Consider the following 13,816-nt stretch of genomic DNA (forward strand, 5'->3'; position numbering starts at 1 on the left):
GCAATCCTACTTCCTTAGTGATACTGCCTCGGAAACCCAAGGAGGGGTCGCTATGAGTCGGGGCTGACTCGATGGCACATAACAAAACAACACAACACAATAACCATGACATGGACTAAGCAATCCTGCCTTCCACCCGTGATGTAGCAGCTTCACAAACCAAGTCTGACTCACTTCTCCACTCGAGGGACTTTATTCAAATCTACTCAATAAACCTTTATTGAGCACATAACAACAACAACAACTATTTAGTAGGAAATGTTTGAAGAACGAGAGGTTGAAAAATAAATAAGATATAGTACCTACACTCAGATGTTCACAGTCATGTTGACATTGATTTTGGAGAAAAATAACAATATGTAATTAAGATAATGAGCATTATGTAACATATTTATAAAATGGTAAGTTTATCCTATCTTTGAAGGAGAAAAAGGTATTTTCTATATGCAAAGAGGAGTGAATTAAAAACTAATCATTTATTTTTTATATCATGAGAGGTTTAGGTTAACTATAAATGATTGCTAATCACTGCAATGAGCCATGGAAAGGATTTGTTTAACCAACTTATTCTAAGTAAGATACATTCTCATTTGTCTTTAATAGCTTGGATAGTCTCTTCCCTGAAGGCAGAGTAACCGAATAATAGCAATCAATTTCCAATTCTCTGACTTGACTATGGAAGCATCACTATTTTTATTTTAGAGTACTTAATTAACAAATTAGTTCATCAGGACCACTAATCTGGTCCTAATTACCATAAAAAGTTGTAATTTTGTTAACCATCCCCTCTAACCCCCATTTCCAGAACTTATACTTCTGGAGATGCCTCTGGCCTAGTTTCTTTCTTGATATCTCTTCTCAGCTGTGGTAGCCAGCTTCCAAGATGACTTCCAATGATCTGCCTCCAAATATTCAAACCTTTGTATAGTCCTTTTCCACAGTGTACCAATATGGTAAAGGTGATGGCATGTCATTTCTCATATTAGGTTATAAAAGACTACCTCTTCTGTGTTTGGAGCTCTCTTGCTCATGCATTCGCTCCTCTGGAGGAAACTAAGTGTCAGGCCTTGAGGATGCTTACCCACAACTCTGTGGTGAATAACTGAGACCTTCAATGTCACAATCCATGAGGAATTAAGGCCTATTGTAGGATAAAGAAATTAAATTTACCCAAAGTAACACGGCCTCTGTCCTTGGTTCCTGAAGAAATAACCTTTGGATTAATTGGGGTGCCAAGGCCTGGGACTGCCGTGCCACACCCGAGGATTTGCACCGGCCATACCAGAAAAGACTCAGCTAGAAGGCTGATGAGAACCAGCCTCAGGAGTCATGATTTAGCCTATCATGAAGAATTGGGTAATGCAGGTGTGTAATACAAAGGCTCAGAGAGCTTTTTGGTTGGCAAAGGAAAGGTGACATACCCTCTCTAAGAACTGTAAGGTTCGCTTTGGGAACCCTCTCAGTCCTCTCCCATATATCTTTTACTTATGATAACCCTCATTTACAGCCTTTGCTATAATATGTCTCTTATTCAAGTACTTTATTCTCTGAGAGTTCTGCAAGTCGTTCCAGTGAATTAATTATTGAATCTAAAGGAGAAGGGGAAACCAGGTGGAAACAGAGTATCATGTGGACTCCCAAATTTATGACTGTTGTTGTTGTTGTTATGTGCCGTCGAGTCGGACCCAACTCATAGTGACCCTTCCTTGGGTTTCTGAGGCAGTATCACTACGGAAATAGATTTCCACATCTTCCTTCTGAGGAGTGGCTGGTGGGTTTGAACCACCAGCCTTCCGGTTAGCAGTCAAGTGCCTTAGGCACTATACTGACTAGCATCTGCTTATTTGACAATCTAAAAGACAGCGTCATTTTAGCCTGTGAGATCTGTCTAACTCCAGGAGGTTGGGTCAGACAGTGTGTTGTGTGGGTGTCTGGTGTCAGAAAGTAATGACAAGAGAGAAGATGGAGACTGGATCAGTCTCCACATTTTGTGGATTGGACTCATGGTAATTCTTATTTATGTCATTATACATGAACCTGCCAAAAATCATGTCAGTTAGCATCAGAGTAGACCTTTAGCCCTAGTGAGCTCTGAGGTGACTGGTGCCCACTGTTTGATTGCAACTCATGACAAATCCTAAACTGAGCCCACCCAGTTAAGCTGCTCCCAGATTCCTCTCCCTCAGAATGTGAGACAATAAATGTTTGTTTCATGAAGAAGCTAAGTTCTGGGTTAAGTTATTACATAACAATAGATAACTTACACACTAGGACTCTGGGAAAACCTACAGTAAGGATACACACTAGTTAAGACACCTTACTAGAGCTTGTTCCTAGAGAATTTGTAAGGCTGATTCTATAAGAGAGGAATGGATGCTTCTTTTCCTCTGGTTCCAGCCCTGGCTTTATAGCTTGTTTCCCTAATGAATGGTAGGGATAATTTTGTTTCCTATATCAGAGCTCTTATTTATTCATTGATTATAAAGACTTTTATAGGAAAGCATTGTTTTATATTTATTGTTATATGTGTTCAGATAGTCTCTGACTTATGACAGGGTTACATTCTGACAACTCCTTCGTAAGTTGGTTTTGATGTAAGTTTAAAAAAGTTTTTATTTTTAAAAAATATTATTGCCTTTTATTAGTAGTATCTTTACAAATCTGATAATGTTTTGAACAGCATATCATAAAATTGAACATCTGCAAGTGAACATTTGAAAATGATAACATCAGCAATGTATGTATTATAACACATTACTAACAAGAAGATGCACACAAACAAAAGCAATGAATGGTCCTATGTTTGGTTCATTGCAGCTTGAATACATCTTAAGTTGGGGGCTACCTGTATATGTACATGCAAATGCAATGCAGTCACTGCCATGGAGTCAGATCCAACTCATAGCGACCCTTCCTTGGGTTTCTGAGGCAGTATCACTACAGAAGTAGATTGCCCAACCTTCCTTCTGAGGAGTGGCTGGTGGGTTTGAACTGACAGCTTTCTGGTTAGCAGTCAAATGCCTTAGGCACTCTGCCACCAGAGCTCCTTATATGTACATATTCAGCTCTATCTAACAATGTTCAAAAAATGCTTTTACTATTTTTCACTCTGCAATGAGGTGCTATATAGTAAAAGAAAAAGAGTTGGGTAGAAAGATTATATATACAATATGTGCTTTATTTAAATCTACACATAATTTTACATTTAGATACATATATTTACACACATGACTAAATATACAGACACACATATATATACATATACTTGTACGTACATGCTCTAAGCTCTATTCATAGAGCTTTTTTCTGTATTTATCAGACTATACAGTTATTTTGTAGGATTTAAAATGAATATATATCGATGGTTAAAAATTACTAGAAATATCTGTAGAGTAATGATAACTATTTTTAAATCCTTATAAATTCTTCATAAAATAATAAAAGCATAAAAAGCATAAAAGTATGAGTTCTAAAGAAACAAAAACTGTATTTGTGTGTGTTTATTTTTATATACATTAAGTATTTATTTATTTCTCATTGATTCTAGAAATATTTGTACTATATAGTTTACAAAAATAAAAACCAATAATTTATCTTTTTACTCCAATCATTTCTTTCAGATTTTGAGATTTTAAATTCAGGGGCTATAATAAATCCATTATTAAATTAGTATTCTCTTATCAATCTTAATTTAATTAGTATTCTTTATATATTTTGGTTGCATAAGGAATTTCAAGTGATTGTAAAATATTACTCTATATTATTCCAGAAAATACTACATAACAGAAAAATCCTGAACCCACTGCCTTCAAGTCAATTCTGGTTCACAGCAACTCTACGTAGTAAAATCAAGCTAGAATCCAGCTTTATGCCATAGTGTAATTATAATTCCTTTATATAGCAACTCAAATAATTCTTGGGTAATTTTCACTTTATCAGAGCATTAATCTCAGTGTTGGATTACCCAATCAGCAAGGTAAACCACAACCTTATTTGTGCTTACTTTCTACTCTGTAATGAACAATTCACTTTTTTTTTTTTTTTTTACCATATCAAATATTTTGTCTCTCTCCCAATCCCACAAGTACCCTCCTACAGAATCAAATCTTTTCATATTTACAATTGCTGACAGGGATGGAGTACCCAGTAAGCAAAATAAGCACAAGATTATTTGTGTTTACTATTCTGTAGTGAACAGTTTCACATGATTTTACCGCATCAATATGGATAACAAAGAAAGCAAAAGTAAGTCTGTGTTTACCTTGCTTCTTGGGTAATCTGTTCCTGACTAACCTCACAAAAATGTCTGCTGTTTGTGTGTATACTGTCTCTCTGTCTCTGTCTCTAGGTGTGTTAATACGTGCTGCTGTCTTTTACTCACTCTTTTTCCCAGTCATCTCTTCTATAATTGGTACTATTCATTCAAACCAAGCATGGAAGAGAAAACTGTAAGACAATCATTAAACAGGACAAGAGGTTTATACTTCCATAATGATATGTTGACAATAAAACCTTTTAAAATGGAGGATGAGAAAAGTCTTAGGGAAAAGAAGTATGTGTCAGGAATCTAAACTTACAAAAATGATTTAAGAATAAGGAAAAGTCTATGCTGATTAATTCTCAATATTTCATGATATATTTAGCCCTATAAATAAGAACAAGAGAAAAAAAATTCTTATTTTATGATATATTTAGCCCTATAAATAAGAACAAGACAAAAAACATTCTAATTAGAAGCTATGGAGACATTAAATTAACTCTTTTGTCAAAAAGTTACCCACTCACCCGTGCACCCAGGTCTCTGGGATGTTGTGAGCTGCATACACTGTGAAGCTAAAATAGCAATCCAGGGCAGGATTTACAAAGGAAATCCTTCCAGGTGTGTTTACAGGCTGAAAATCTGTATAAAAGCTGCTACAATACACATCAATTAGATGGTAGATGGCTGCAGATAGCTCAGCTGTCACTTTTTCTATTGAGCCTAAGGAGAAAAAGGGTGGATATTAGGTCATTTGTGAAGGGCCACACTTATCATAAACCATAAATTATGGCTTTGAAATTTCTTACAATAACATTTAAATAAAATTTAATTCAAATGACCCTCAACCAACTGAAGTCAATTAGCCATCTGTGCCTTTGAATGAAGCCTTTCTTAGCTGCTAGTAGAGTAGGTACCAGTAGGCTTTTGTATCTACAGCAGTATAAATTTTGAAAGCCTTTTACTCACAATTGAGTTTTTTTTTTAATTATTAATTTTCTAATCTGATCAACTGTAAATTGCAATATTTTTTCTATATAACTTGTAAGTACTTCAAACAAATCCCATCTAAAAAGTTAATTATAATAAATGTCACTATGCTGTTTACCATTAGCTGAACACTAATCATATACATTGTGCTGATAGTAAAAACAGAAGGACAACAGTTTATGGTTGGAATCTGAAACAAGTTGAAAAGAAGTGAAACGGTTATGTTTACTAAAGCTCTTCTATATTAAAGGTGTTCTTGAGTTTTTCCATTAGTTATTTACAGGGAATTTATTGATAATTCATAAAATGGCTTGTCATGAGGGAGGAAAATGAAGAAAAATGACTAGGTGTAGGGGCTACTAATTTTCCTCTAGTACTTGAGTAGATGTTGCGAGAAAAAGTAAGCACATCATTAGAGACTATGTTGTTAAGGTCAGCTGTAATTTGATTCCAATGAGTGCTGACTCAGGTCATTCAGTAACTGCAGTTTATTCAAACACTTACTCAAAAGATGTTTCTGTAACATAAATTGCTTTTTGGTTTTTAACTGTTTTGAAAAGAAAATAGCACATTTCAATAGTTTGCAGTGTGCTAGTGTGCAGGCATTTGGATACCTCAAGAAAGAGGCCAGCTTCAAGCACAGAGCTTCTTTGCACAGCTTGTCCCCAGTAAATGTGTCCATAATTAAACCTTTTTTATTGTTGTTCAACACATGCTATTATTCATTTAGTTGTTCATAAATTTTTACAAAACTTACAAGATAGCCAAATTTTACTTATTTGCTATATTTCAAAAACTGTACCCTTTACTGAAACAGCCTGAGCAAAAAAAGCTCTCATTAAAATTCTCTGACAAGTCAGCAGTAGTAATTAATGAAGCAGAAGAGTAAGGCAGCATAAAAATAGTCTTAAAACAGGCTCCATCAACCTCTGAAGAGCAGCTAATGGGGATTCTCCTGAACAACAAGCGGCCAGGAATTATAAATGTGTTGAAGTATCTTGTTTCCAGACCCCCAAATTGTACTGCTGGTACTCTGAAGCAGGAAGCACACATTTTTGTTAATAATTCCCAATGTTGATATGTGTAAATGGATATACATCCAAAATCAATCAGAAAATCGGGCCAAAGATCTTGATAATTAAAAGCACATTTTGGAGGAGACTTTAGTTTGACTCCAACTTTACCCTTCAGTTTTTTATGTTAGAAATACAGTTCTTGGTTGTATTTTCTTCTTTGAGGTTACAGAGAGAAGTGTGCTTATGCACTATGCTTTACTTCTAGAAGAACTCTAGATGAAGAATACATTTTGGCATCATCAACAATGTATTAAGAACTCAAGACACTGGCTTCATGGTAAATATATATACATAATGACAACTGATTTTAGAGTAAAAAAAAAAGTGGTATAATACCAAGAAATAAAGAGGCAATGACAATATATATTCAATTAAAATTCATTAATTAGAAACTGCAATGTTTTGGCACAAAATATGTCTCAAGGGTACATTCTTGTGCTGTTTTGTTTTGCTCATAGAGCAATGAGGGGGTTGGAGACTTCATTCCAATATTCCTAATAGGAAGAAAGGGCCAATTCCATGTAGGCATACCTCCAGCTTGTCCATTCTCTGTTACTATTTCCCAGATTCTATGCTAGAAATATTAGTAGGGGGAGTACTTCCTTATCCTTTATGTGTGGTGTCTGGAGTTTTATGGATGCCTGGGGCAGAAATTTTTGTACTAATATAGTTTTTTATCTCCAATCCTTCTGCCACCCCATTCTCCTCTGTGATGTGAGGTGAGGAATTCCTCAAGTATAATTGAATAGGTCACCTTTTGAAGAGCAAAACTTAGCATTGAAATAGTATCTCCCTGCATATAACTTGCTACTGAAATAATTAGGGAATGTAAGGGCAGGTGAGTGGTTACCATTTGTGCTACATTTCCACCAGTGAATCCAAGGCTGTTAGTTCAACACCTGTGAGTCAGTTTCCCTGAATCAGAGAGTGTTCCTATGCTAAATAATACCCACCTGTGCTAACACCACTGCTGCTCACACCCTGAACATGAAATACTGTGATATTTACTTTATGCAGATTAGGGGAGATGAGATGTAAAGATGTTAGTTGTCTAAGCTCACAGAGCTAAAAAGTGACAGAGTTGTATTTCAAAATATTTTCTGCCTGATTCCAAAGGTTAGGCTCTTTGCTATACATGAAGCTGTTATCATCCACCATTTTCTCTATAAGCAAAGTCCTCTGGTCTGCAGTTTTGTAGACAAAGACCCTCTGTAAATACTAATTATTCCAGAACTTAACTCTCTAACTTGCTATGTTAGATTGTTCTTTGAAATAGAGTAAGTAAGATTCTTTGAAATAGAATCTGGAATTTAATTTGAAATCAGTGACTTTGGAGACAGGTATTTGGTACTTTTCTGATTTTCTTACATCAAAATAGTCAGCCGATTAATAATATTCTGCTATTGTACTGGAATAGTTATAAGCATATTTTAGGTCGAGTCGGATCTGACTCATAGTGACTCCTCCTTGGGTTTCTGAGGTGGTATCCCTATGGAAAGAGATTGCCCAATCTTCCTTCTGAGGAGTGACTGGTGGGTTTGAACCACCAGCACTCTGGTTAGTAGTCAAATGCCTTAGGCAGTATGCCACCAGAACTCCCTGAGTTTGGTTTTGTAGAATAGTTATAAGCTTGATTTTTCCTATTTTATATTTTTCAATCCCAGGTCAAAAGTTTAGAATAGAGTATGATTGTTTACTTATATGCAGAATAATCACTTCTATAGAAAGGATTCTGGCAAAGCATTTTTTGCTCTAAAAAAGTATTTAATATGTGTGTGTGAAATTGTAGAACCATAATATTCAGATGAAAAATTGAAAAAATACAAGGTTTATTTTCCTTTTTTTTTTTTTTTTCTTTGAACATTTGGGTACACGTGTGTTTTACCTTTTATTGAAGTCTCTGAGTTTTGATGTAAATCCTGAAAAGGAATAATGGGTGCACAAACACACTTGTTATTCAAAAAGCAAATCTACAAAACAAGAAAACCTATCATTTTCAAAGTTTATACAATGAAATTTCTCTGGCAGAGTGAAAAGACAAATATTTCTTGGTGCCATACATCAATGTTACTTGTTAAATGAAGAAACTCTGAACTGTAAAAGAAAAGTTTTGTGAACATTGTAATGAATAATCTCAGCTGATTTTTTTTAAAGGAAATTGCGAGAATAGGTCCAATCTTTTCAGTGTTATTAGAGCAGTTCTATAGATATTACCCACCAGCCACTCCTCGGAAGGAAGATGGGGCAATCTACTTCCGTAGTGATGCTGCCTCGGAAACCCAAGGGGGTTCGCTGTGAGTCAGGTCCAATTTGACGGCACACAACAACAACATAGATATTACCTGAGCTCAATCCCCGTTCCATGACAGTGACTAACTTCTGATATAAGTACATTTCTAATTTTCTCTGCTTAGCGTATCGGGTTGTTCTCCTCAAGAGTCATTCAGTGACAACTCTGGGCAGCACTGGGCTAGATGTGAGTGGGCAATATCCTACAGATTCAGGATATAGTTTCATTTCTTTCTTTTTAGAATGTGTAAAAAAAAAAAAAAAGAAATACTGGTAGACCAATGCTTGGGGAATATAATATACCTTGTATCATATCCTAAATAATAAAAAAAAATCAATCAGAAATTTTATTATTTTGTTGTAATTTAAGTCATTTTTGTTATTCAAATTAATGGCCATTAGGATGGTGGTTTATTTGTTTCTTTGTATCTTTTTTGGAAGCCTAGAATTACTTTGGTAGCTTAAGACTTGACAGTTATAATTTTATTATCTTGAAAAGTATATAAAGTCATCCAAAGATTCACTTAAAAATAAGATTTCAGTCAAAAGAACATTCAATTTTCTAATAAAATTTAATTTAATTGACTCTGAATATCTTAACATTTTGCTTTAACAACTTTGTTTTTAAGGGACTCAGTTCACTAAAAGCCAGATCTCTCAAAAAACAAGTTAGGGAATAACCATTTTCCTATTACAAAGAATTGCTTTTAAAGGGAAAATTTATATCAAATTTAAAATTTGAATAACTATGTAGACAACTTTTCACGTAAAAGCAATATTCACCTGAAACTTGATGGCAGCATCTCTATTAAGCATTGCATCTGAGCAGAATTTCAACCACTAGACTTAACTACACAGAAGATCTTCACCCCATTCAGGATGGTGAGATTATTAAGATGCTTAGTCAGACTTAGTTGAATTCAGTTTACTCAGAAGTACAGACTTTTATCATAAAATCACCATGGCATCCACCTACACCACAATGTTAAAGCTACATTTTTCATTTTCTGGTTCATTTATTGTGTGAGCATTTAATGGAAAAAATATTATGTGAGCTTCCAGAAAGAATTGGAAGGATATAAAATTGTTTCCAGTGCTGAGTGGGAATATGAACTGAAGTACAACTGCATGTGTGATATAATTTTTCATCTTGCCAAAACTTACATTTAATAAATACCTAATTACTTCCCCATATGACAGAAAATAGTCTATTACAAGTTGACCAAAATGTTGCCAAGAAACAGGAAAGCAGCTCAGATTTCAGATTATGTTGGCACAATACCTGTATTTCTCAGTCTTCCTTTTACTTTAGATTTGTGGTGGGTGGACAGACTGAATTGCTTTGCATTGTTAACAGAGTTGGTTATTGCACAAATTCTGTAAAATGTGCTTACTGCTTGTGCCAATGATTGTATATGGGTAGAGCACTTTAAATCACAGGGAAAGATATGAATAAAAAGTCTGAATGCAGTTTCCAGCCAAACAAAGTACAGGCATGTGAGTTAAACATTTACCTCAAGTAGACACACGCCCTGGAGAGAACAATCATGGGAGAAGGAAGGGCTGCTTATGCACAGGGAGATAGCTCAGGGTGCAGAAGAGTATGAAGGGACGGACACTGGGAGGAGGTAACTATGGGGAGGAAATGGGAGGGGAGCTGCTGCATTGTAAATTTTGGTCAATGACATGAGACAAAGTATATGTGAACTGCTGTATGAAAAGTGAATTTACTCTGTAAATCTTCACCCAAATCCTAATTAAAAAAAAAAAAAAATCTGAATGCAGATGATATAGGATAAATGAACTTTTAAAGACTGCCCAAATAAGTGGGATCTATTTTGTGACGGCAATAGAATTATTTATGGTTTTGACATATACTAAATAAAACTGAAAATTGTCAATTCTTTTTTTTTTTAATTCTCATGCATGACAATCATCTCAGTTTTATCAAAATACAAGACAAATAAATATGTATATGATCATACAAGTTCCAAATACACACATACTATTTAGTGCTTATAAAGAAAGACACAGCAATCTGAAATGTGAATGCGAACTTTTCTTGACCATTGTGATTGTTCATCATTCTCCTAGGACACATACAATTCCTCCATGAAGGGATTATCAGGATTGAGATACATCAAAAGTTCAACACTTCTCAGAAAATTGTCATTTTTATATATTCCTTTAAGGAGTCCCAGAAAATGGACATTTTGAAATTAAAGCTCTTTATATGTAGTCATAATTTAATATCTTTGAAGTGCTTCATCGTAAAATTAGATCTTCCTTATTATTCGACCATTTGGTTTAACTAATCCACCAATAGCTGAATACAGAAATGGAAAAACTACCAAGTCTTAACAGAGGGAAGACATGTGTCCACATTTGTATACCTAGTCTCCGCCTTTGGCAATGACTCACATTTGTGATGAGGCTGACTATCATCATGACCTGAGATTAAGGACATCTAACCAGTGCTTGGGAGCTCTGGTAGCATAGTGGCTAAGACACTTGCCTGCTAACCAGACGGCTGGCGGTTCAAACCCACAGCCATCCCTTGGAAGGAAGACTGGGCAATCTATTTCCACAGTGATACTGCCTCGGAAACCCAAGGAGGGGTCGCTATGAGTCGGGGCCGACTCGATGGCACATAACAACAACAACAACAAACCGGTGCTTGTGTGGATTCAAACCGTCATTTTGGCCTCACGAGGAAGATTCTCCAAAACTACCACCAGTACCATCCCTACCAATGATTCTCATTCATTACACTATCTGGGCCCTTTTTAAAGTTTCTAATGCCCACAACAGTCCCATGAATTATGTTTTATTATCCATATTTTAGAAATGGAAGAGATCCATATTTGTGCCAATTCCAAAGAAAGGTGATGCAACAGAATTGAGAAATTATTGAACTATATCATTAATATCACATGCAAGTAAAACTATGCTGAAGATAATTTAAAAACAGTTTCAGCAGTACATAGACAGGAAATTGCCAGAAACTCAAGGTGAATTCAGAACTGGACATGGAACAAGGGAAATCATTGCTGGTGTCAGATAGCTCTTAACTGAAAGCAGAGAAGACCAGAAAGATATTTACCTTTGTTTTAGTGACTATGTAAAGGCATTCAATTGTGTGGATCATTACAAATTATTGATAATGCTGTTAAGAATGAGAATTCTAGAACACTTAATTGTGCTCATGCTGAACTTGCACACAGACCAAGAGGCAGCAATTTGAACAGAACAAGGGGAGAGTGCATGGTTTAAAATCAGGAAAGGTGTGCTTGGTAAAGTAGTAGTAGTTGTTCTTGCTAGGTGCCATAGAGTCACTTCCTACTCATAGCAAGCTTGCATACAACAGAACCAAACACTGCCAGATTCTGTGCCATCCTTATGGTCGTTAATATATTTGAGTGCACTATTGCTGCCACTGACTGCATCAATCCATCTCGTTGAGGGCCTTCATCTTTTTTGCTGACATTCTCCTTTATCAAGCATGATGTCCTTCTCCAAGGACTAGTTTGTCCTGATAACATGGCCAAAGTACATGAGATGAAGTCTCGTCATCCCTACTTCTAGCTATACTTCTTTCATGACAGATTTGTTCATTCTTCTAGTAGTCTATGGTATAATTATTTGCCAACTCTATAATTTAAAAGGCATCAATTCTTCTCTGTCTTTGTTATTCATTGTCTAGGTTTAGCATGTATATGAAGCAATTGAAAATACCACAGCTCTGCTCAGGTATACCTTCGTCCTCAAAGTTATATCTTGGCTTTTTACTTCTTTAAAATGGTCTTTTGTAGAAGATGTGCCCAATGCAATCCATTGTTTTATTTCTTGACTGTTGCATCCATGGATATTTACTGTGTATTCAAGTAAAGTGAAATCCTTGACAACTTCATCTTTTCTTCATTTATTATGGTGTTGTTTATTGGTCCAGTTGTGAGGATTTTTGCTTTCTTTATGTTGAGGTGTTATCCATACTGATGGCTGTAGTCTTAGATCTTCCTCAGTAAGGTCCTGAAGTCCTTTTTGCTTTCAGTAAGCAAGGTTGTGTTCTCTGTATATTGCAGATTGTTATGAGTCTTCCTTCAATCTTGATGCCACATTCTTCTCATACAGTCCAGCTTCTTGGATTATTTGCTCAGTTTACAAACTGAATAAGTATGGTGAAAAGACATAACCCTTGTGTACACCTCTCCTGATTTTAAATCATTCAATATCCCCTTGTTCTGTTCAAATGACTACCTCTTAGTCTATGTATAGGTTCTGCATGAACACAAGTAAGTGTTCTGCAATCCTTATTTGTTGCAATGTTATCCAGAATTTTTTATGATCAAAATAGTCTAGTTAGTGTCTTTGCATAGTCAACAAATACAGATAAACATCTTTATGATATAATCTGTTTCAACCAAGATCCATCTGACATCACCCGTAAGATCTGTCGTTGCCCATCCTCCTCTGAATCAGGCTAGAATTTCTGGTAGTTCCCTGTTGATGTTCTATTGCAACTATTTGAATTATCTTCAGAAAAATTTTTCTTGCATGTGATATTAATGAAGATCTGCTGAAACTTGCCTACTATGGTGATCCTCCTGGTATTTGAAATATTGGTGGCATAGTGTAGAGCATCACAGCAACATGCAAACCACCACAGTACAACAAACCAATATACAAGTGGTGGGGGCCATGTAGAGGGTCAGTGAAAAAGAGGAAGTCCATCAAAGCGATGTATTGACACAGTGGCTTCAACAATAAGCTCAAACATGACAACAACTGTGACAATGGCACAGGTCTGGGCAGCATTCTGTTGTCAGGACCTGACAACAAAAAGAACATTTTAGAAATGACAAAAACTGAAACTCAGAGAAATGAATTAATTTTCCAAAAGATCATGAGCCAGAAAATGGTAGATCTTGAATTCATATCATGTTTGTATGACTCTAGTCTTCACCTCTTGTATTTTATTATAAGCTCTGGGTGCTTGTAATATCTCCAAAATGTGACAATCTCAGAGAAATGATTGGTTTGTGTGAAGTTAATTCTTAGTACCTTGCTATCCTGACTTAACTTCAGCTATTAGAAGGCTCTTCTTTAGCATCAGTTAGTCCTCAGGTTTTTTAATCCACCAAAAATATTCCTTTAGAAATGATATTGGTGGTATGCTTTTTAAGACCATGGTATAATATTTCCA

At 35.5% G+C, this 13,816-nt stretch overlaps 1 protein-coding gene across 1 annotated transcript in view; it reads right to left on the minus strand.

The window, feature by feature from the left end:
- Window positions 1-13,816, minus strand: part of PIK3C2G (phosphatidylinositol-4-phosphate 3-kinase catalytic subunit type 2 gamma) — a 654,890-nt gene that overhangs the window by 544,192 nt on the left and 96,882 nt on the right. Inside the window, exons 9-10 of the mRNA XM_007944442.1 lie at window positions 8,210-8,243; window positions 4,786-4,981 (exon numbers count right to left, since the gene is read on the minus strand). Coding sequence (XP_007942633.1) covers window positions 4,786-4,981; window positions 8,210-8,243 — 230 coding nt within the window. The remainder of the gene's footprint in view (window positions 1-4,785; window positions 4,982-8,209; window positions 8,244-13,816) is intronic.

The sequence above is a fragment of the Orycteropus afer genome, unplaced genomic scaffold (genome assembly GCF_000298275.1).
Source record: "Orycteropus afer afer isolate SDZICR_OR568_19922 unplaced genomic scaffold, OryAfe1.0 scaffold00126, whole genome shotgun sequence".
Taxonomy (NCBI): Eukaryota; Metazoa; Chordata; class Mammalia; order Tubulidentata; family Orycteropodidae; genus Orycteropus; species Orycteropus afer.